We start from the raw sequence: 24,286 nt of genomic DNA, 5'->3' as shown, positions 1-24,286 counted from the left end.
AACTGGATGATAGTTTTGCTGCACCAGGTGCCCAGCATGGATGTGACTTTGGGACTGGATTTTCCCTGGGGGAATGGCTCGCTATCTGAGCGTGTGTAGGAGAGCGTATGCAGCCCATGGCTCTTCCCATTGGGCATCGCCGTTGATGCTGCATGTCCAGCCAGTGGCTGGACAGTAGGATCTGCGCCCCTGTCACAGGCGGCATGGCTTGCTGTCTGCGTGCATCCTGTTGATTTGCACAGCTGAGTCCCTGCCTTGGGAATCTCCTGGCCTGCCAGGAGCTGTGCCAGTCTCTGTAGCTCTTTGAAGGCCTGGCAGCAACCACTGGGAGGGAAATCCTGTTGGGTTGAGGAAATTGCAGGCTGTAACTGTGCCCTTTGCAGCAAATGGAAAAGCAAATCCAAGCAGTGAGTCTAGCATTGCTTTGCAATTCAGCACAATGTTGGGGGAGCCTGCAGCTGTTCATCCCTGCCCGTGCGAGCAGGTGGTGCTGTGCCAAAGAGAAAGCAAAGACCCCTGCTCTGGTGGGGTTAGGTCTGAGGCACCTGCAGAACTCCGCAACTGGTACAAAAGAGGAGCTTGTTGGCCGGGCTATCTGTAGTCGACGGAGCCGGTGCCTAGCTCTGAGGACTCTAGGGCAGTTCACTTTCCCTGCCCAGGCTGTACCCGTGGAAGAGAGCACGCCCATCTGAACGCTCTGTGAGAATGTTCTTGAGAAGCTCAGCAGCCTGGGGGGCCCAGGCAGCATCTGGGGAGGAGGAGGCGGCGTGGGTGGTGTAGAGAAGAAGGGGCCCGTGTGCGATCAGACGGGACAAGCAGAAGGACTCAAGTGGTCGTTGTGAGAAGGGGAAGGATGCTGGTTTGGAAGGGAGCAGAGTTTTATGTTTTCCATGCACAACCCAGCAGCCATCTGCCAGACTTTCAGCTTGAAGCACGACTATTCCATACAGCAGTACTAAAATCAGGGCTCCGTGCCGCCAAGTGCTGTACAAACCCACCCCTGGCCCAGAGAGCTCACAGCCTAAATAGGGAGAAAAAAGAGAAAGAACTTACCAGCAGGCCCGGGGAAAGTTGGGACTAGAAACCCAGGCTTCCTGGCTTGCCGGCTGGCGCACTACGCACTAGATTGGGTTGCCTCTCCATAAAATACCCTTTCGTTTAGGTTAAGGGAAAGACCAAAGAAGTCTCCGCAAGAGAGCACAGTGTGTGTTTCTCCTCCAGAGAACATGCTGCATTAGCTCAGCACCGGTGTATGGTAAAGAAGTGTAAAGGTATAATGCTGAGATCTCCCTGGCTCCCTCCATCCACCACCAGGGGAAACTTCCTGGCTGAGTGATGGAAACTCCACAGCTGGCATTACACAGAGAATGGTGGGAGGGTGCAGCTGTGGTGGCAAGCGGATTTGTCCTCCATTGGCTGATGTCCCTGGTTGTTCGGTACTGAGGTTGGGTAGTGAAGCATGTAACCCTGGGCTTTGTTTGCGTGGCTGCACTGCAGAGGTATCTGCACAGCCCTGGCTGGACCCTCGTTCTCCCCATACCTTGTGTTCCGTACTCCAGCACAGAGCGCGTGTGATCGCCACAGGAGCCTTCAGCACCTACCCTGCACTGGTGTAATTAACTGCGTAGGGGGAAGAGCAACCGAGGATCAGGGCCCAGGTTGGAACCGGAAATAATAGAGGCACCAGCAATGCTTGGGAGAGGAGAGAGCCAACTGTTTTCCCACTCTGGCTGGGTCTGCATTGAAGTTTGGCTGAACTTCTAGGCGTGGGCTATTGAGTGATGGGATACCTGACTCCCTAGCACAGCTGTCTCCCAGACATGGGGTCCAAAGAGACTGCAGAGGCTGGGCCTAAGCTGCAGTGTTACTGACTGCTTGGTGGGTAGGATCTGCCAGTGTGCAGAGAGAGGCCAGTCATGTAGCTCTGATCCAGAGCCAAAAGTCTGTTCAGTCCTGGGCTGGTGGTCTGAGCATGACCCGGAAGAAACCTACCAGCAACGCTTCCCCCACCCCTTTCATATATGCACATCCTGACCTCCATGGGAATGAGAAGGGAGAGCAGGGGTCTGTCTGACTTATAGAGCAGCTGCACTAAGATTGCCGCTTGGCTCTCCTGCCCTCCCCAACAATCCTCAAACAAGGCTCTGTGGCAGAGGAGACTAGGGCTGTGACTCCCACAGCAAGAGTGAGGTAGGGGCCAGGTGTTGGTGCTTTTGGCCAGGAGCCCCTAAAACCAGCCCTTCGGAGAAGGGTGACAGTGCGAGGGTTGTGCCCTGGAGACGTCTCTGCGGGTTTCTTTTCCTGGCACTGGGCATTGGGATTGCCAGCGCAACGGGTTATGTCTCTAATAGAGGATTTGGGGCTAATGTGCTCCATCTCTTGCTTGATGTGGTACCCAGGAGACAGAACCTGTGAATGGGACTTCCCATCTCTGCGAGGAGGGAGATGCTGTATGTGTGTGAGAGTGAGTGTACATTGGTATCTTCCTCTTGCATCCACTTTGATTTATTTTTAAACTAACGCTGCCTTTTGTAATTACTTGGCCCACGGCATTTGTGTTAGGGTCTGCATGGCGGCGTGTTTGTGTCTGCTTATGCCTGTGTATTGGCTTTGTGTCTTTGGATTTCTGTGCGTGTTGTCGTTTGTGTTCTTGATTTCTCTAGTGTGCCGACTGGTTTTGTGGCTTGGTACGTCTAGGTAAATACTTGTGCATTGGTGTGTCTGAGTATTTGTGTATGTGTGTTTCTCAGCAAGTGGATGGTGATAAGCAGCTAGCCAAGGGTGATCGTGGATGAGTGAGTGCATTGCTGTGTATGTGGGTTGGTGTGCATATTGGCAAGCCCCAACCAACCCTTCCCCGGCTCCGCTGCAGCAGAGCCGATGCCCTGCAGAGAGGCAAGTCAGTTTCCTGCTAGGGCATCAGTGTGGGGAGATACATAAATAAGGGCACAGATTCTGCTTTGGTTTTCCCCTGTCTGGGATGAAAGGCCCAAAGCATCTCTCCATAGGCTGAGCTGTTTTCCTCCCTCCTCATCCCTGTACCTTGGCCTCATCTATCTGACCAGTTGTAGAATCTTCCCTGTCTTTGATCGACTGGGCCAGGAGAAGGAATCCGTTGCAGTGAGAGGCTGCTGGGAGCCTTTCCCAAATAGAATAAAACCCGGTTACAGTGCTAGCAGCAGCCCAAATCTCTCCCCAGGACCAGCGCAGTGAGAGGAAGCTGGACCAGTCAGCCCCGGCTGCTCTGCGCTAATGACACACATGTCTTGCCCTGAAGGGAGGTGCAGAGGACAGTGATGGGGAGTGTGTCCCAGCACCTCCCCTTGATTTTCATCTTCTACCCTAGCATGAGGGGGCTCAGCTGGGTCCTCCCAAAATTTGTTGAGTTCTGTCTGAGTTTAGTGAACCCCTTCCTTCCCGAAGGGCAGTTCAGTCTTTGTTCCTCAGGTGTTTCCAGGTGTGTTGTTGTCGGGAGAGTGAGGTACTATCATGATATAATTTTCCCCTTTTATAACTTCTTTCTACTTGCTGGAAAGCTCTTTTGCTATGCCCTGGGTCAAACAGTTCCCATTGCGTAGTGCTATCTCTGAGAGGTTTCTATTGTACACAGTTCCTGGAGTAACCTTTGTGCTTGTGTGCATTTCCTCAATAAGCCATTAATGTTGTTTGTTTGACCTTTTTACTGTTGTACCTGAAAGGCTGCTTGTGGGTGTTTTCAACCTCCCAACATGTTTCAGTAACACATACACAGCCAAACTTCATAACTTCCCATATAATGATAGCACATACAATCCATTGAGATATCCATGTCTAGCAGATCAAGACTTTTAGAATGATACCTCGCAAGGCATACTTTGTACAAAACACATCCTAATTACATGACAGTGAATAGTGGGGTACCAGGTGTCACAAATGGTTTTGGAAATCTGGACACCCTTTGCTCTGGGAGTTGTAAAGTCAATTTATTTTCCCATTTTTGCCTCTCTCACACTACTTTTCTTCTCCATCTCCCCTCTTCCTTGCTCCTTGCTTTCCTCCTCCTGCAGCTTTGTCCATGCTAAAAGCTGTGGCCAAAAGCCCTGAGTTGGAGCCCACTGACCTTGCAACACCTTGCATCTGCGCACAACAGCCAGCTTAAGTGGGTACAATGGGGCCTGGGCTGTGGTCTTCAGTTGAGCCGCAGTGGTTTCCCCACCCAACGAAGATGGGAAGTCACAAGCATTGCTGTGGCACTGGGGTGCCTGGTTCTCCTAACCCTGTCCTGCCACGCTCGTTAACATGTGACTCAGCCCCATCTGAGCTCTACGGAGTAAGTGCTGCAGGTGTCCAAGAGAACAGCCTTGCAAGGGCCTCAGTGCATGCATACACCCCAACAACTCTGTTGGAAGCAATGCAGCTTTGTGGGCAGCTTGGACCATCTCAAGGACAAGGTAGCCAGCCAGCCAGTTCACTCACTGCTGTGGCCTCCTGGGTTGGTGTCAACACACTTTCCATTCTAACTTCTTCCAGTTCCTTCTGGCACTTCCCCTCTCTCCACGGGACTCATCTCTCTTGGCCTTTCCTCTTTCTTTCGAGCTGTCTCCTTGCTGCCCTGCCTCCCACCTGCCCTTTTTGGAGGGATGTGGGTTGTGGTCCCTGGACGGGGTGTCTGGCTGGGTTATAAATGGCTCTGTGTCTCTCGCAGGATTGGGTGACTTTGCCCCCCTTGGTGGGGCCAAGCCGGCTTCTCCTGAGAAATAATTACACAGCCCAGTGCAAATAAGCAAAGAGTCAACTGGAAATAAATGACACAGCTAAAGAAAACAAGCCAGGGGGAACACTGGGCTCTGCAAATAAACCTCATCAAAGGGAGAAAGGGGAGATTAAGAGGAGGCTGAAAGGGGCAGGGCTGAACGAGAAAAGAATGAGGGAGGGTGGGGGGAGCTGGAGAGTCTACTTATGTTGGGGCCTGACTGTTGTCAGGCCTGTGAGGGACATGTGGTGACCCTCAGCTGTTCCCTGGCCCCCTCCCCTCAGAGTGCTCTAGCATGGAGGCATACCACGGCCTCTGATGAGACATAAGGTGCAGTAACCCCTCAAACATCTGCCAGTCCTCCAGAGCCAACACTGAGTCCTGTGCTAGTGTGCTAAGGGCTGGGGTGTCACCCCCTTGGCTCTGACCCTGGGCAGAGTGTGTGGCAGTCTGTGTGGGCAGGACAGGGCCATAAGCCACGTTGGGCTGTCAGGCTGTGGTGATCCCATTGATGTGTAGCCTGCTTGAATGGCAGTCTCCCCGTTATATTCTAATCATGGTCTGACAGGCGTGGGCAGAGGGTCGCCCTGCCTTATAGGGTCTGGCAACAACGCAAGAAATATCAGCCCTTTTACTGGAATTAAAATGTGGAGGCTCTAAAACCCATTCCAGATATGCGGCAGAGAGGGGCCGTTAGGGATGAGAGAGCCCAGCAGGGGCTCTTAGGGAGTGGGAATGTTAATGGGAAGAGTTGGAGTTGGTGGAGGGCTGCTTGTTCTCCCCCATCTTGCTACCCAACCTGGAGGTGCTCATTCACCAAGGGATGCAGCCAGTGTGGAGATTTGGGCACTGGGGTGGGTTTGGCAGGGGAGAGCTTGGGGGACAGGGCTCCAGTCCACTACTCTCCCCAGCTTAGACTGCACCAGCAGTGGCAATGAACCCTCATGTGATCCCAGGGCAGCAGATGACTCCCTTGTTTCTCAGTAGTTGGCCACTGGAGGTGGAGGAGGTAGTTATGTCTGATCAATATGCATGCACTATTCCATCTCTTTGGCTTCAGGGCTACGGCAGTGGGTGTTGATTGATGTCTGTGGCTCGCACCTGCCCAGTGACTTGGTGTGTTTTGCAGCCCCTGTGATGGTGTGGCGGAGTACTGAATGGTTTTCCAGTCACTCCCCAGTGCTAACCACCCTTTTAAACACCTGGGGCATTGCACATTATTTCCCCTTTTCCCTACAAACTATCCCGAGGCCCTTGTGTTGCATGCTCCATTGATGGGCTGCAGAAGATCCATCTAAAAATAACACATGGTGCAGCTGAGTTATAGGGACCTTTCAAAAGCAGCTGAAAGCCATAAAATTCCCTAACTTAAAACAGACAAAGCCAGGCTGAATCCCTCCAAATTTGGTTATAGACGAGCAGGCATTGCTCGTGGGCTAATACTCGTTACTCTTTCCCCCTCATGTGTCTTTAAGCACCTAACTCCCATTGGAATAGATAACTCTCAGAAGCAGGGCCAAAGAGCCCTGACCCAGCCATGTTCTAAACCTCCTGACAATGAGGATTAGAATGGAAGTTTTGTGTTAGCAACACAAACAATCTTACTGCTAGTAATTAACACCAAGCCGGATTCCTTGATTCCAGCCCCTAGTGTCCCTCAGAGCCGAATGACTGGCAGCATGGGTCATTCCACATCATGAATAAGGCATGTTGAGCTGCAGTCTCAAACCTCAGTACGCTCGGTGTGTGTAGACAAGCAGAGCAACTGGGGTGTGTTGGTGGTTAGCTGTGCACAGAATTAGTTGCACGTGAGGCTGTTTAAGAGGCGTGAAAATATTGGTGGGTATGATTGTCCTGCCAGCGTGGGTATTTCTGCCCACGCAAGCCAGCAGAATGGAGGGGTGCATCGGCCCCAGTTCTGATCTCTGTTTCTCTGGAGCCACACCATTTGAATTCCACTGATTTCTTCCCGGTCTGCACCAGTGTGAACAGAGATCAGAATCTGGGCCCGGGTTGCTAGTCAGAGCCTGTGTGCAGTTAGGCCATGCAAATGGTAAATAATGAGACAGAGAAATTAACCAAATGCACTCAAAGCTTTGAGGTCCCATCTGGTGAGGAAGTTCAGGCCAGTTTTGATTGTATTTTACCTACTTTGCCTGTCTTGGCTAGCTGCAAGTTCTCCCTCCTCTTTCCTTCCCCATCCTTGCTTTCTCTAATTGATGCCCTGGTTCACTCCTGATTCAGATCAGAGATCCTGCTACAGCAGGGAAAATAATCTCACTGGGAAATCATTGAACTTGGAGGTTGGGGTGGGAAAGGGCAGCCGCTCTCAGAATTGCACAAAACCACAACAGGGGAGAGGCAGAGCCACCTGGGGACTTCAGGGTAAGAGACTGTGGCACTGGATCTGGGCAGTAGTTGGGTGTAAGTTTAATATTCAGTTGGTGGAATCCCAAGTTGTCAGGGCTGCTTGGAAAACAGATGTTGAGTGCAGGAAACAATGGAGCTTTATCCTCCTGGGTTTCCTCGTTTCCATCTTGACGATCATTACTGTGAAAAATCCTAGTTTCTCCTCCTGATCCAATAGTTCCAGCTGCCCCAGGGGAAGCAGGCGACCAGGATCCCAAGCAAAGGCAGGGGAGGGGGCTGCCTCTGGCCCAGCGTCCTCGTCAGCCAGCACCAGTGGAACAGCCCCAGGACTTGATGACAAATTACCCCCATCTCCCCTCGCCATGCTGGGAGCTCGCTGTCACTGCAGTGATTTATGGCCTCCCATGCTCAGGGCAGGGTCTCAGTACTGGGCAGACAGCCCCCCTCAGGGGCCTGCCTGGGACTTGTCCACTCCAGACTCATATTTTACCATTGCTGTGCAGTGGAACTAATGCTTTACACGGCTGCCGTGACCCTGGTTGGTGCTCACTGCATGCAGAGACCCCAAATGATCACATTTCTCCCCTGCTGGCCTTTGCCACTAAGGCTGTGACTGCACTAGGCTTCCATGCTGAACGTTTCTCTCCTGGTCCTTTGGTTGGGGAGCAGCAGCAGCGAGGGGAGGCCTTAGTGTAGACAGAAAGCCAGTAATGTAACCACCTTGCTGTCCCGCCCTCCTTACAGTAAGCTTAGCTGATATAGTGGTTACGATGCCTCCTGCACCCTGTCTACACTAGTGCTCTGCTCCCACTGCTGGGAGCAGCAGTGGGCCCTGCACTGTCACCCTCTTCCTGAAGCCAGAAGGGGTCACAGGAGGGTGGCTCTGAACCTCCCCTCCCCAGCAAGTGGTAAAGTGTGTGACCCAGGAGAGGAGGTGCTTGGCTTTGCTAAGGAAGGACAGCGGGGTGCAAGGCCAGACATAAGCCCGTCAGTGCTTTGAGATCCCATGGCAAATGCCATGCAAGGCCGGGGAAAGAGCCTTGAGCTGTCCTGATTCAGCTGCGTTTTTCTCACCTCTACAAGGCGCTGGTTCCACACACACTTACCATTATCCTGAAGGGTTTCCTCTCCTCTGAGTCAGTGGGAGCCATAGAACAGACCCACCACTGTTGCCCTGGAACCTGAGAAATGGTGGCCTCTCCATGGGTGCATGTTATGGGGTTGGGGCATCCAGCTGACAGCCCTGCTGGGCATGCGTCGTTTTTTTATTATGGCTGAGAACAGCCAAGCTCGCTTCAGGGACAACCAGGTCCTGGATGCAAACGGGCCAGTTTATTGAGCCACTTCCCTCTGTAAGGCTCCCTGCCCACTCCTGCACACCATACACAAAGGAGCCATTCATGCTTCCCTTTGACATCAGAGTGAGCGCAGAGGGGAGGGGAGAGATTAACGAACTGGAGGTGGATTTGGCAAAGTCCTGGTTTCACAGTCCTTCTCCGCTTCCCTCTCATCTATCCAGGAGGATTTTCAGAGTCTGAGTGCCCTGAGAAGGGAGTGTGTGTGTATCAGTTACACAGCTGGGGATGAAGGGCTTAATGGTCTGTTTATACAGAATTATTACTGTGGGGGACAGCACTGTTAAACAAGAAGGAACCATCTTTAAGGAGCTGCTGATGCCTGGAGAACGCTGAAACTCTCCTCTTTGGAGGCACTTCTGCTGGGAAAGCTGATATTTTCACTCCCATTCTTCTCTCTTCATTGCCCAGAAACGGGATCTTTGTCTCTTTAGGGTTAACCTGCTCCTGCTGCTTATTCCCCAAGGCCAATGTTATTATCGTAATGTTTCGGTCTTCACTGAGAAGTCTGAAGAAATGTCTAACATAATGAATGCTTATGGGAAGGGGGTAGGTTTAGAAGATAAAATAAAAACAGAACAAGTTAAAAATCACTTAGAAAAGTTAGATGCCTGCAAGTCACCAGAGCCTGATGAAATGCATCCTAGAATACTCAAGGAGTTAATAGAGGAGGTATCTGAGCCTCTAGCTATTATCTTTGGAAAGTCATGGGAGACGGGAGAGATTCCAGAAGACTGGAAAAGGGCAAATACAGTGCCCATCTATAAAAAGGGAAATAAAAACAACCCAGGAAACTTCAGACCAGTTAGTTTAACTTCTGTGCCAGGGAAGATAATGGAGCAAGTAATTAAGGAAATCATCTGCAAACACTTGGAAGGTGGTAAGGTGACAGGGAATAACCAGCATGGATTTGTAAAGAACAAATCGTGTCAAACCAATCTGATAACTTTCTTTGATAGGATAACGAGTTGTGGATAAGGGAGAAGCGGTGGATGTGGTATACCTAGACTTTAGTAAGGCATTTGATATCCTTATCGATAAACTAGGCAAATACAATTTAGATGGGGATACTATAAGGTGTGTGCATAACTGGCTGGATAACCGTACTCAGAGAGTAGTTATTAATGGTTCCCAATCCTGTTGGAAAGGTATAACAAGTGGGGTTCCGCAGGGGTCTGTTTTGGGACCGGCTCTGTTCAACATCTTCATCAACGACTTAGATGTTGGCACAGAAAGTACGCTTATTAAGTTTGCGGACGATACCAAACTGGGAGGGATTGCAACTACTTTGGAGGACAGGGTCAAAATTCAAAATGATCTGGACAAATTGGAGAAATGGTCTGAGGTAAACAGGATGAAGTTCAATAAAGACAAATGCAAAGTGCTCCACTTAGAAAGGAACAATCAGTTTCACACATACAGAATGCGAAGAGACTGTCTAGGAAGGAGTATGGCAGAAAGAGATCTAGGGGTCATAGTGGACCACAAGCTAAATATGAGTCAACAGTGTGATACTGTTGCAAAAAAAGCAAACGTGATTCTGGGATGCATTAACAGGTGTGTTGTAAACAAGACACGAGAAGTCATTCTTCCACTCTACTCTGCGCTGGTTAGGCCTCAACTGGAGTATTGTGTCCAGTTCTGGGCACCGCATTTCAAGAAAGATGTGGAGAAATTGGAGAGGGTCCAGAGAAGAGCAACAAGAATGATTAAAGGTCTTGAGAACATGACCTATGAAGGAAATCTGAAAGAATTGGGTTTGTTTAGTTTGGAAAAGAGAAGACTGAGAGTGGACATGGTAGCAGTTTTCAGGTATCTAAAAGGGTGTCATCAGGAGGAGGGAGAAAACTTGTTCACCTTAGCCTCTAATGATAGAACAAGAAGCAATGGGCTTAAACTGCAGCAAGGGAGATTTAGGTTGGACATTAGGAAAAAGTTCCTAACTGTCAGGTAGTTAAACACTGGAATAAATTGCCTAGGGAGGTTATGGAGTCTCCATCTCTGGAGATATTTAAGAGTAGGTTAGATAAATGTCTATCAGGGATGGTCTAGACAGTATTTGTTCCTGCCATGAAGGCAGGCGACTGGACTCGATGACCTCTCGAGGTCCCTTCCAGTCCTAGAGTCTATGAATCTGTGAATCTATGAATCCACTGCTGGTGACAACACACCTTGTTGCTGTAGAGACGTCACAGCTGGAGGTTGCTTCAGTTGCTCAATGAGCTTCTGAGGAGCAAAGCTCACATAGGTTAGAGATGAAGAAATCCTGTCTTATGGCCTCCGCTGGTGGAGTCATGTGATTAGAGGCTCTCATTTTAAAATTAAGGTAAGCTCCTAGCCTCCAGTTATGGAGAGAAGCTTGCAAATGCCAACCTTAAATGCTCAGACACCAGAAGGCAAATGAAAAGTCCCATTGCTTCATTCTAGGTAAAATTCACCCCATGCTGATTGTCTAAACAATGCATATGCATCTCTTTAATTCCCAAAAGAGGTATAAGTGATGCCTAGGCCTCAGGGGGAATTTCACCCTCAGTGGACAGGCTGGATGCTATGCAGAGAAGGAGGCAGGGCATAAAGTGAATGAGGCAGAGTCCTGTGGCTTTTGGCCTTATCTTTGTACTTGCTGTTGCCACAGGATAAACATGGAGCAAATCTGAAATTACTTTAACGTGAACATATATGGGCCTTCAGGGGCTATGCTGGGTGACTCAGGGTTACGTAGTGAATGCGCCAGTCAATAGCTGCTTCATTCACTACACTGTGCAACCTGTGTAGTGAATGCGGCAGGAGCCCTGAGGGAAAAATAGCATGAGGTTGTGTAGTTGAAGACTTTATTGTAATGCATACATACAAAGGGACAAAGCTAAGGTTGCATATAGACAACCTGAATTCTGGCATTTCTTGACTTTTTGCATGATTCACTTTGCAACTTTAATGTTCTTTTAAAACAGCTGCCGCATGGAATTTAGATTGGACTGGATAGCAACAGAGGTCAGATTAGCTTTAGTCCTTGTATAGAACTAGCGCTGGCTACGTGAGAAGAGAAAAATCAAGCAGAGACTTGGGTGCAGCTGGGTCTCAGGTTAACAGGAACCTTTAATTGATGCCTTTAGGCGTGGTATTAAGAGAAAGAATTGGGGATTTGCTGAACAGGTCTAAGTTGTCTGAAGGCCTCCAGAGAACTGACGTGCCACTGCCACTGCCAATGGCTGTAAGTCCCCCAGGAAAATCCTCTACTGATAACGTGGTTCTCAGTCTTGGATCCTCTCCAACTCCCCTGTCAGCTGGTGGTGAACTAGTGTGAATGAGACTGAGTCTTTGTCAGCGTAGTCACAGAGAATGTGGGGGAGCCTGGATGGGCTCTTCTGAACCTCTCTCTACTCCAGTTGTTCCAAAGTCCTGCGTGGGAACTCGGGGAGGCCTTTTGCTCAGCATTTTGATTTCAGGTACTCGAAATGTGAAGTTCTTCCCCAGACGGAACAGCCCTGACAGCCCCCTTCCCAAGCTGCTGGTGCAGGAAGGTGGCCTGTCACTGCTCCTGTGTGTCCTGAGCTGACCGGGAATAACAGGATCAAGGAGAGCGAGGCTGGAAACTAGCACCTTTGTCTCCTGAGCCCAGGGCCTGGTGCCAAGATACTGCTCTCTCAGTTTATCTAGTTGTAGATATACGCACGGCACCACGGCGGACACAGGCCTCCAATAACAGTCTTCCTGGCCCCGCTCCGAGCTGGAGAGTGCCAGCTGAGATTCTGTGAAGGTCACTCGGCGTCACAATCTGCACCCCTTTCTTCACCCCCGCTTCCCTTGGGAGCAGGTGTGCCGCTGTAACACAAATACTCTTCAGCTGCCAGGACTTGTCCCTGACAAGAAAACTCCAGGGAACAGGACATGGTCTGCCACAGGCAGTATCAGTGTGGCATAGTGGTGATGCCAACTCAGCTTTCTATTGACGTGCTACATGCCAGTCTTGCCCTGCTTTCTCTGACTCCTCTACTCAACCTCTTCCCCCTTCATTCTCCCAACTCCCCCCTCTGCTTCTTATCCATCGTTCCTTCCCACCCAGCCCCTTATCCCAGAGGATGGAGCATACAGAGACTGTAAGCCACGTATTCACAGTGAGTCCGCCCCATCGTGCCAAACACAGCCTGTTCTCCTTTCTGTGTCCTGGAGGGAATAAGGACTAGTGGAGGACTGGAAAATCACCATCTGACTGTGGATTCCCTCAGGGGTGCTGCCAGCTTGCTGTAAAGCCACTGGGCCAAAGGAGCAGAACAAGAAGCAGGGCAGGGTTAAGAGAAGACCTTCAAGTCTCCCGGGAGCACCCCTGCTCTATTCCTTCTGTGCTTCAGGTTCCAGCGTAGGTTCTTGAGGACAGCTGGGGTTGTCAAGTAGCACCTTGTGCCCACGGCGTTCTGAATGCCCTCTAGCCGGCGTCCCGATTGCTGTACTGCTTGGAACAGGAAATGCCTGGTCGACTAGGATCCTTACTGGGAAGCTGGCTGGCTCTGTCTTTGGTAAGTGGCTCGTTTGTGGCAAACCTCAAGTCTCTGTCTTTCCTTCCGCAGTCCGAATTCCTGGGTTGTTACAATACACCACAGGCTCCAGATGCCTAATCTCTAGGATGCTGGTTTCTTCACTCAGTATGCAAAAGGAATGTACTGGGGAGCCCATGCCAGGCAGCACAGAGCAGAGCAGGGCCTTCTCCTGCCACTCCATCCCCCAGCTGCTCCAACACAGGGACAAGAATGCCCCATCAGGCCTGCGGTGAGCTCCAGCTGGTGACAGGAGCGTTCGCTTTTATTGCGCTGTAGTTTTGTGTGAGCGAGGATCTATTCAGTGAATGTGTCTGAATATACACAGGGAAGTTATCTATCTAATCTGTCTTTAAATGGAGCCTCGGCATGTCTCATCCAATCCTCAATTTGTATGTTAGTTCTCTTGACTGGAACACGCATGATAGTGCCATGGCAACAGAAGATGCCACATGTGTGTCTAAGGAGGTGGCAGATCCTGGAGAGTTAAATCCTGACCTGGAGGGCGAGGGACTGAGGAGTAAGGCGATTCCTCCTAGGAGGAGTCAGGGCTGGGAGCACATTCCTAGGGCATGCCAGTGCTCTGGGTCACTGGGGAACACTGCAAGGGGCAGGATTTATGGCCCTGGAAAGGTTAATATGTAAGTGTGCACAGGAAAGATGCCCTGCATGTGTAGCTTTGAGTTGTATGTGTAGGGTTGTGTGTGAATTGTATCTTCTCGCCTGATTTATGGGAGCAGTGTGGGGCTGGCAGGAGTGGGCACGTGGGTTTATACCGAGTGGGCAATTCCTTTCTCCATTCCCCCCCGCCCTGGGCAGCCCATTACCCCTTTCTCCATGCATTGTTGTCTTCTCCCCCTCGCGATGGTCTCCACACACTCCTGGCCTGCAGAGTATCTTCCTAGCAGCCCCTGTGGTTGTCCTGTGCTCTGGGCTGTCTGTGGCAGGGAGTTTAATTGCTGACGCGCTGACAGACTCTTTATAGGACATTTATCTTCAGGGCTTTTATCAGCAGTAAATTTCCCTCCTGTCCTCACTCCCGGTTGACGGTGGCTCCATCCAGCTCCTCTCGCTAAGCGTGGTGAGCGCTCCCAGCTGCATCGAGGGCCTGGTGCTCTGGGCTGGGCGTGAAACTAACGAAGGGTCAACCCCATAGGGTCGAGAGAACCCCCAAGGGCAGGGCCTTGTGAGAAACTCTCAGGGCTGCAAACACAGGCTGGAATTTTGGGGTCGAGGCTCAGATCAGTTCTCACTTGATCCAACTCGGTTCGCCTATCCAAGTCAGGGACTCCCTGGCAAGAGAAAGCATCTGGGGTTCTAGCTGCAATGCAGCAATGGCCAATGGCAGCAGCATAAAGGGACCTTTAAATGGGCAGAAAAATGGGGTAGAGCTGGGGTGAGGGGTCTACACAGGCCTTCTCCCAGCCTCCAGCACAGGTGGCAAATTGGGGGCATGCCAAGAGTATGGCCCGAATGCATTACACTACAGCTGTTCTCTACTGTTTAGGGCACACAGTGGGCCGGGGGAAACAGAGGGTAAGTTAGAGCAGCCCTGAGGCTGTCGTTCTTGGTTATAATGGAGCTTCCCAGGGAGTAAGTGAGCTAGACATGATTGTGCTGATTTTGCAGACATGTTAGAGATGAGGATCTGCGCTGGGTCCCCTCGTCCTCGCCCCTCATGTGCTGTGACATAACCAGTAGATTCTCCTTGTTCTCTGCCTTCAGATATTTTGGCTGCTAACCGCTCAAAGCTGTTCCTCGGCCACCGGGGGTTCCCAGACTTCCGCTCCCTGTATCTGGACGAATACCGCGACCGGCTCTTCATCGGGGGAAAAGATGCACTCTACTCTCTGTGGCTGGATCAGCCTGGCATGGACGCCAAGGAGGTAACACCTAATCTCTCTGCACCTGTGTGAGTGAGCAGGGGGGCGCTGTTCCACGCAGTGCACATAATGCACGTGACACAGGGCTGGGTTGGCATGGATGGGCCAGGTGTGGTGGCCAAAGACTGGGCCAAGGATCAGGACTGAGATGTACTGGCAGAGCTGTGGGGAGGCTAGAACTGGAATCAGAGGGGGCGTACAGGTCAGGAACAGTGCCAGGGATCTTCCAGGAGCACTGGACCTCCAGCAGAGCTCATTAAAGAGGAGTCGGAAACATTACACCCAATGGAATTTAGGTGCACATATGGGAAGGCATGCAGCCTGCAGGGGGTCAGCCTGCAATGAACTGTCATCAGCAACATGGAAGGACAGGCCATGCGGTCACACTGCTGGCGATCAATGGAACACTTAGGACGAATCAGCCCATTTGACGACTGGGCCAAAGGTAAAACCAGTGCAGGCGAGGATGGAAAACAAGAAAGTGGGGACATTGGGGCAGGCAATTCTGAGATGCCATGGCAAAATCCTGGCCTCAGTGAAGCCAATAGAAGCTTTTCCCTTGACTTCAGTGGGCCCAGGATTGCACCCCACCAGTCTTTCAGTCTGTGCTGGAGGCACAGGAGGGTGGTGGCCAGTGGCCCCACTTTCTGCCTGGGTTTTGATGATATCCAGGGGGTCTCTTACCCACATGGACATCCCCTGCCTACTGTCACTGCTCCCATTGGTTTAGGTTGGGTCTAGTAGTGTTTAGGGCTGTGGTTTTCCAAAGCGCTTGGCCTTGGCCTAGCTTGGCTCCTGTCAGACTCCATGGTAAAATTCCCTGATGTCAATGTGAGCAGAGGTAGGTCACTTTGGGAAACCCACCCTCAATGCACAGTGATGTGCCAGTTCTTCCCAGACTCTCCCTTTGCTGCCAAGTGCGTACCCTGCCTCCCACGCTGCAGATTTCCCTATGTTGGGAGACCTTGAATTCCAGTCTCTGAAATTCCCCAGACTTTACAGCATGGGCTCATTGCTTTTAATGCACGATGGATCCCTTTCCCACATGGCTCTGTGGCGCTGCTTCCCTTGATGCTCTGTCCCTACTGAGCTTTGAGTGGTGTGTTGGCTTAGATCTCCATATAGCCCACTGAGTGTAAGCTGGATCAAAAGGTCTCAGCTGTTCTCCCCAGGTTTCCCCCCAGAGGGGAACGGGGGGCTTGTGATGTGACCCACCCCGGCCCCGTCTCCTCCCCGGAGCAGATCCTTGGACCATAACCACGATTTATGCCCCCCCCCTCTGTCTCCGAACCCCCTCTTGAAGACCTGCTAACAAGAGTGTGATGAGGCCTGTCAGCCAGTGTCCTCTCCTCCGCATGGGGAGACTGGAGGAAGCCTCCCCATCAGTTAGCGTATGAGTTCCCTTCCCCACTTCTGTAAGAAACGGAGTGAGAGGGAGGGTCCCCAAGGGAAGTTAGTGTAATTGGATCTCATTTCCTCCTCTTCCTGTAAGCCGGGGGCCTGACACACATTGAATTATGAGCCATAGGCGTCTGCCATTGGCAACCCAGCTACGTCCACTGTTTTCAACCATGTTATGAGAATAAATAAATAGCCACTACCTTATTGCAGTGACTCCCCCGCAGCTAAGTGGGCTGAAGGTATTTTTGGACGGAAGCAGGATTGTTTTAACAGCCCAGGGGCCATGGTCTCTGCTAATAGACATAAAATAATGTCGTTAACTGAGACTCCTGCTCCCACCCTCCGTGTGCCCCACCGGGCTCTCACCTCATGAGTTCTGATCCGTCCCTCTCTCAACCAATGAGTAGATGAAGTCCTTATTTATTGCCTTGTGTATCTATATCTCCACTGTAGGGGGACGTATTGCTCTCTCCTTTTCATGTGTATGGCTCTGCACTTCTAGATCCAGGTCAGGCATGGAGGCTAATGTGACACAATGCAGAGAGACAGGCTGTTGCAGCCCTTTTCGAAGCCAGGAGTGCTGCCAGTTTCAGAAGAGAGACTATTCTCATGAGATTTCCAGCTCCCGTCTGCGGACCAAAGAGTTCTGGATGACTGGGGTAGTGGGTGGATAATCAGCTGAGCCTTTGGGTGTATGATCTGAATCAAACACTTCCCTAGTGTGAGGAACTGGGAAAGTTCTTAATGTTTTCTCTGAATACTGTGTTGGTGCCTCAGTGTACCCTAGGCAGTTCTTAAGTATCTGGCAGAGCAAAGGGCCAGTGCACCTACATGCCTGACACTCTGTCTCTTAGCAACTGATGGCCTGGGCCCCTCCCTTGCAAAGATGCCAGCTGAAGGTGTTGGAGACAAAGGGATCAGGTGACCTCCTGGCCCGGGAAAGGGGCTGAGGAGAGAGGAGGGGCTGGGAGGGGTTGTTAGTCTGGAGCTGGCTGGGGTCAAGGGTGGAGGGCAGACCTGGGGGTCTGGCTCACTGCCCCCCAGAATGGACCCAGCCGAGGGGTCCGCTTCGCTGTATCTACAAGCTCTGTTTTAGACCCTGTTCCTGTCATCGAATAAACCTCTGTTTTACTGGCTGGCTGAGAGTCACGTCTGACTGCAAAGTGGGGGTGCAGAACCCGGTGGCTTCCCCAGGACTCCACTGGGGTGGACTCGCTGTGGGAAGCGCACGGAGGGGCAGAGGATGCTGAATGCTCCAAGGAGAGACCCAGGAGGTGAAGCCGTGTGAGCTTCTTGCCCTGAACAAGTCTGCTCCAAGGGAGAGGAGGCTCCCCGAAGTCCTGACTGGCTTGGTGGGGAGCAGTTCCAGAGCATCGCCTGGGGACTCCGTGACAACTGGTGGCAGCGGCGGGACGTACTGCACCCCGTGAATGGCGCTGCTTGCAGTAAGTGACTGGGGAGCAGTAAAACAAAGGAGGGATAATGAGGACCAGGCGTGCTGAAGGTTCAGAGTGGAACGGTTTCAGGGGGCAGTTAACCTCTGGGAGTGTGTGACCAGCGAGAAGGACTGTTGAAGTAACAGGGTCCCCCTGAGGACTGCAGCGAGCAGTCTCAGGGGCGGAGGAGCTTGCCGCTCGACCCTGGGAGAGAGAAGGATTTTTGCAGTAGCAGGGTTCCCCGGGGGATTGCAGGAGCAGTCCCAGGGGCGGAGGAGTCTGCAGCTCGACCCTGGCAAAGAGGTGGTGACCACGAGAAGGGTTGGCACACCAGGGGTTCTTCCTGGAAACAATGGGGGAGCCAAGAGCACACAGGCCTGTGAGTCCAAAGCCACTTGGGAATGGTGAAGTGATGGCCTATCACCATCTCCTTAAGAAGGACATTGTGATCCTGTGCACAAAGAGAGGGTTACGCATGGGGAAATTCAACAAGGCACAGTTAATCATGCAGTTGGAGGAGAAGGACCGCTCTGAGGAGCAGATTCCTGGCCCAAATGGGGCTACAAGAGGATCTGAGAGCAGCTGGAGCATCAGCCAGGCATCCCCGGGAGTCTGGTCCCCAATCAGAAAAGGGTCTTCACGACTGGGTTCCCCATCAGAAGATTGGAGACGGATGGGATTGGAGCAGAGCCCAAGAGAGCGAAAGGACCGTGAGAGAGAGCAAGAGCCCAAGGAAAAGCTGCAGGAGAAGCAGCAGCAGCGTGGACTGGTGATGGTGGAGCAGAGAGACATAGGGGGCTGCCCAGGGGTCAGTGGGGAAACACGCCTGCAGGGGCGAGACCCTGGGACAGAGAGAACTGTGGTGGTGCAGCCCCAAATGCTGAGGGACTGTGGAACCTGGGTGAAGTTCCCTGGGGTGAAGCCCCTCGCCCTGCCTATGGCCCAGATCCCTGTGCAAACCCAGAAGGGGTCGGGCTGGCTGGTAGTTGGGGTCCTCCAGGATATTGGCTGGGAGGCCCTGTTGGGGGTTGACTGTCTCCCCATGGGACAGAATCCAGGCCCCGCTCCTGTAATGGCCGAGGGTTTAAATTCAAATCCAGGGAACCAATTGGCTAGGATGGAAATGGTCAGTAAAAATGCAAATAACCTGGCTGGCAGGGGGGAGTGGCTGCTGGGCTCAGGATACCTGCCTACCTATAACCAGCCCCCTGTGGCTGAGAGGGAGGGAGAGATGCTCCCCGCCCCCCTGCACACCGGAGTGGGGGATCACACTGGCTCTGATGCTGTAACCAGAGCAAAGAGCTCGCTGCCTGTCCCCACTGGGACAGCAAGGGCAGCGCTGAGCACGGGGCAGGGAGCTGAGATCCCAGCTGAGTGGGGGGACACCCGGGCAGGGCAGGTCAGCTGCCAAACAGGTTTGCCTGGTCCAGATGTGCTGCTGGGAAGTGATTACACAGCAGGGAGGGAGCTACCAGGGACAGGGCTCAGGGGGGCTGTGACCCCAGGCCCAGCCAGCGAGAGGAAGCAGGTCCCACTCCCTGCCCCAGCAGCTGAATCCCAGACCCAGCTGCAGAGGGATCCCTCCTTGGAGAAGCTGAGGGAACTTGCTGGCCACAGCGCTGCAAACCTCCTTGGGGAAGGCTGCAGGGACAGAGTCCTGCAGGAGGAGGGATTCCTGTACCGGGAATGGGCTCCCCAAGGGGAAGTAGAACTGGGGGGAATCGGGAGGCAGCTGGTGGTGCTCCAGGAATCCACAGGGCTCTTCCCATTTGAGCTGCTGGATGGGAGGAGAGTGAGGGGACCCCTGGACCCGAAGAGGGAGGATTGGATGGAGAAGGGGGAAGACCCCCGGGGGGATCTCTTCCCTGAGGTGGGAGCCAATCTCCCCATCAGGTGTTCCCCATTCAGAGTCATTGGGAAAGCAACCCAGATCCTGGAGAGAGAGGTCAGGAACATCCTGGCTTTAAATGGGATCCAGCCGTTTTACAGCCCATGGGCCTCACCCATGGGGCTGATCCCCAAGGGAGACAGGAAGATCTGGTTTTATGGGGGCTATCAGAAGCTTAAAGCCATCACAGTGTCCGATGCCCACCCCATGCCTAGGCCTGGGGAGATTCTAGACAAGCAGAGGGAGATGGAGAACTTGGCCCTGGCAGACACTGATAACATGTGCATCTTTAGCCAGACCTGGGAGGAACAGGTGTCCCAGGTGAAGAGGGGGCTGGGCTGCCTCAAGGAGGTGGGACTGACATTAAAAGCTGGTAAGTGCAAGGGGGGACGGCAGAGGTGTTGTGTCTGGGCCACAAAGTGGGAAGCGGCTGCCCAAGCCCAGAGCTGGCAAAGGCCAAGATGGGGGCTCTTAACCAAGGGAGCCCGAATTGCAGCCCAGAGTGCTGGGAGAAGACCCCGTCCCAGCTTGAAGCCCAGGGGTACTGGGGTGGCAAAGGGTGTGGGCTGCATAAACCTTCCCACATGCGGCCTGCAAGTGCCATCAAGCACACCCGACCTAAGGGAGGGCGTGAGACTGGACTGTCCTGGTGTAACTCACACCAAGGAATGGGAGAGATGCTGGGGCATCCATGGGAACGTTGGTGGGTTCGAACTTCCCCAGGTCACTGGCTGGAGTGACCTCGCTCAGTTCGGTCTCGAAGGGGGGAGAGATGTGACGAACTGGGAAAGTTCTTAATGTTTTCTCTGAATACTGTGTTGGTGCCTCAGTGTACCCTAGGCAGTTCTTAAGTATCTGGCAGAGCAAAGGGCCAGTGCACCTAAATGCCTGACACTCTGTCTCTTAGCAACTGATGGCCTGGGTCCCTCCCCTGCAAAGGTGCCAGCTGAAGGTGTTGGAGACAAAGGGATCAGGTGACCTCCTGGCCCGGGAAAGGGGCTGAGGAGAGAGGAGGGGCTGGGAGGGGTTGTTAGTCTGGAGCTGGCTGGGGTCAAGGGTGGAGGGCAGACCTGGGGGTCTGGCTCACTGCCCCCCAGAATGGACTCAGCCGAGGGGTCCGGTTCACTGTATCTACAAGCTCTGTTTTAGACCCTGTTCCTGTCATCGAATAAACCTCTGTTTTACTGGCTGGCTGAGAGTCACGTCTGACTGCAAAGTGGGGGTGCAGAACCCGGTGGCTTCCCCAGGACCCCGCTGGGGTGGACTCGCTGTGGGAAGCGCACGGAGGGGCAGAGGATGCTGAATGCTCCAAGGAGAGACCCAGGAGGTGAAGCCGTGTGAGCTTCTTGCCCTGAACAAGTCTGCTCCAAGGGAGAGGAGGCTCCCCAAAGTCCTGACTGGCTTGGTGGGGAGCAGTTCCAGAGCATCGCCCGGGGACTCCGTGACACCTAGGGACTGACGAGAGCTGGTGCCCAGTTGGGAAGTTTGGGTCCCAACTGGATCCACTTATGAACTGCCCTGGAGTCCAGGGATGCTTGGTTTTGGGGGTTCTGTTACAGCCTGCTCTCAGGAGAGATCTGAACTGGGTCCAGGTTTGGGTCTGAACTTCTCTGCAGCCAACAAGGGGCCAAAACAACCTGGCGTTCTGATCAATGCTGGCATACTCCTCTGTCTACAGAGTGCTGATGCAACCAGTTGGCTTGGTGACCACTCTCGCTGTGGTGGAAAGTAACTCATCAGGCATAACTTAGTCAATTCTCCTCTGGCTCCTAGGGGCACAGAAGGAGGCCAACGTAAGGGCAGAACCCCCAGAACCTGACTTTTGGGATATGAGGTTGGGTAGTGCCATCCTCGTAGGTACAGACTGAGGTCCGTCAATGGAGCCATATGCTGGGGCAGGGAGATCAGTGAGTAAGCTTGGAGCAAATCCCTCCTTTGCTCCAGGGGAAGAAGACACACATGAGTAAGAGATGGAGCTTGTTGACGGGACAGTCTGATTGGAAGCCCAGGAGTGCATGGAGAAAGAGACCCACCAGTGCAGCACTTGCTAGTGTCATCTTCAGGCTGGTATCTGTTTGTGCTAAACACTGAGGATGGCGTGGAGGTTAAGGATAATCTAGGCATGACCCAATATCTAAACAAATACTTTGCCTCAGTCTTTAATAAGGCTAATGAGGAGCTTAGGGATAATGGAAGGATGACAAATGGGAATGAGGATATGGTGGTAGATATTACCACATCCGAAGTAGAAGCCAAACTCGAACAGCTTAATGGGACAAAATTGGAAGGCCCAGATATCTTCATCCAAGAATATTAAAGGAACTGGCACATGAAATTGCAGGCCCATTAGCAAGAATTTTTAATGAATCAGTAAACTCAGGGTTGTATAGTACAACTGGTAAATTGCTAACATAGTTCCTATTTTTAAGAAAGGGAAAAAAGGTGATCTGAGCAACTATAGACCTGTTAGTTTGACATCTGTAGTATGTAAGATCTTGGAAAAAATTTTGAAGATGAAAGTAATTAAGGACATTGAGGTCAATGGTAATTGGGACAAAATACAACATGGTTTTACAAAAGGTAGATCGTGCCAAACCAACCCGATCTCCTTCTTTGAGAAGGTAACAGATTTTTTAGACAAAGGAAACGCAGTGGATCTAATTTACCTCGATTTCAGTAAGGCATTTGACATGATTCCACATGGGGAATTTTTAGTTAAATTGGAAATATGGCGATCAATATGAAAATTGAAAGGTGGATAAGGAACTGGTTAAAGGGGAGACTGCAACGTGTCATACTGAAAGGTGAACTGTCAGGCTGGAAGGAGATTACTAGTGGAGTTCCTCAGGGATCAGTTTTGGGACCAATCTTATTTAATCTTTTTATTACTGACCTTGGCACCAAAAGCGGGAATGTGCTAATAAAGTTTGCGGATGACACAAAGCTGGGAGGTATTGCTAACACAGAGAAGGACCAGGATATCATACAGGAAGATCTGGATGACCTTGTAAACTGGAGTAATAGTAATAGGATGAAATGTAATAGTGAAAAGTGCAAGGTCATGCATTTAGGGATTAATAACAAGAATTTTAGTTATAAATTGGGGACACATCAGCTGGAAGTAACAGAGGAGGAGAAGGACCTTGGAGTATTGGTTGATCACAGGATGACTATGAGCCGCCAATGTGATATGGCCGTTAAAAAAGCTAATGCAGTTTTAGGATGCATCAGGTGAGGTATTTCCAGCAAAGATAAGGAGGTGTTAGTACCGTTATATAAGGCACTGGTGAGATCTCATCTGGAATACTGTGTGCAATTCTGGTCTCCCATGTTTAAGAAGGATGAATTCAAACTGGAACAGGTTCAGAGACGGGCTACTAGGATGATCCGAGGAATGGAAAACCTGTCTTATGAAAGGAGACTCAAAGAGCTTGGCTTGTTTAGCCTAACCAAAAGAAGGCTGAGGGGGGATATGATTGTTCTTTATAAATATATCAGAGGGATTAATATCAGGGAGAGAGAGGAATTATTCAAGCTTAGTACCAATGTGGACACAAGAACAAACGGATATAAACTGGGTACTAGGAAGTTTAGACTTGAAATTAGATGAAGGTTTCTAACCATTAGAGGAGTGAAGTTCTGGAACAGCCTTCCAAGGGGCAAAAGACATATCTGGCTTTAAGACTAAGCTTGATAAGTTTGTGGAGGGGATGGTATGATGGAATAGCCTAATTTTGGGAATTAATTTAGCAATTGATCGTTGATTATCAGTAGGTAAGTATGCCCAGTGGTCTGTGATGGGATGTTAGATGGGTTGGGATCTGAGTTACTACAGAGAATACTTTCCTGGGTGCTGGCTGGTGAGTCTTGCCCACATGCTCAGGGTTTAATTGATCGCCATATTTGGGGTCAGGAAGGAATTTTCCTCCAGGGCAGATTGGCAGAGGCCCTGGAGGTTTTTCGCCCTCCTCTGCAGTATGGGGCAAGGGTCACTTGCTGGAGGATTCTCTGCAGGTTGAGGTCTTCAAACCACAATTTGAGGACTTCAGTAACTCAGACATAGGTTAGGGGTTTGTTACAGGAGTGGGTGGGTGAGATTCTGTGGCCTGCATTGTGCAGGAGGTCAGACTAGATGATCATAATGGTCCCTTCTGACCTTAAAGTCTGTGAGTCAATGAGAGTCTGGCATTGCCAGGCCCTTGTCCAGAGGCTAAGCATATGCCTGGTCCACAGAATGCCTGGTCATTGCTGATCCAGGTATCAGGATCCTCCAGATCCTTCCAAACCTGGTCTCCTCCAAACCAGTGCCAGGGAACGACACTGCAGTCAGGCAGCAGGGAAGGAGAGGCAACACTTTGCATTTCAGTGGCTCAGATAGGCAGTTTGAAGGGGAGAAGTTGATGGCAGCAATGCAATTGCAGGGAGAAACCCCACCCTTGCCAGGTGCCGTGCACGTACCTGCAGGGAGATCTGGGCGTCTGGATTCCCCGCTAGGCTGGGCTAACTCCCCTCTACTATGCTCGAGCTCATCTATCACATAGAATTACATGGCAGGTCATCAGCCCAGTCTGGACACCCCTGTCCACTCCTGAGGGCTGCATCGGAATCCCTGAGCCCACAGGAAACGGCAGGGTGGGGAGGGAAGATGGCTCAGACTAGAGACCGCAGAGTGATCCAGGCCCATAGCCC

The 24,286-nt window shown here is 51.7% G+C and overlaps 1 protein-coding gene across 2 annotated transcripts in view; it reads left to right on the top strand.

Moving 5' to 3' along the window:
* SEMA3G (semaphorin 3G) overlaps positions 1-24,286 on the top strand; it is an 81,843-nt gene that overhangs the window by 19,050 nt on the left and 38,507 nt on the right. The window contains exons 1-2 of one of the 2 annotated variants that reach the window (XM_030570509.1): positions 13,151-13,221; positions 14,715-14,875. In XM_030570509.1, the coding sequence (XP_030426369.1) occupies positions 13,203-13,221; positions 14,715-14,875 (180 nt within the window). In that variant the 5' untranslated portion in view covers positions 13,151-13,202. Of the gene's footprint in view, positions 1-13,150; positions 13,222-14,714; positions 14,876-24,286 lie in introns of those variants that run through there. The other variant, XM_030570508.1, reaches the window with a different exon arrangement.

Source organism: Gopherus evgoodei, chromosome 7 (assembly GCF_007399415.2).
Source record: "Gopherus evgoodei ecotype Sinaloan lineage chromosome 7, rGopEvg1_v1.p, whole genome shotgun sequence".
Classification (NCBI taxonomy): domain Eukaryota; kingdom Metazoa; phylum Chordata; order Testudines; family Testudinidae; genus Gopherus; species Gopherus evgoodei.
The sequence above is the reverse complement of the archived record's forward strand: the minus strand, read 5'-3'. Positions and strand labels throughout refer to the sequence as shown.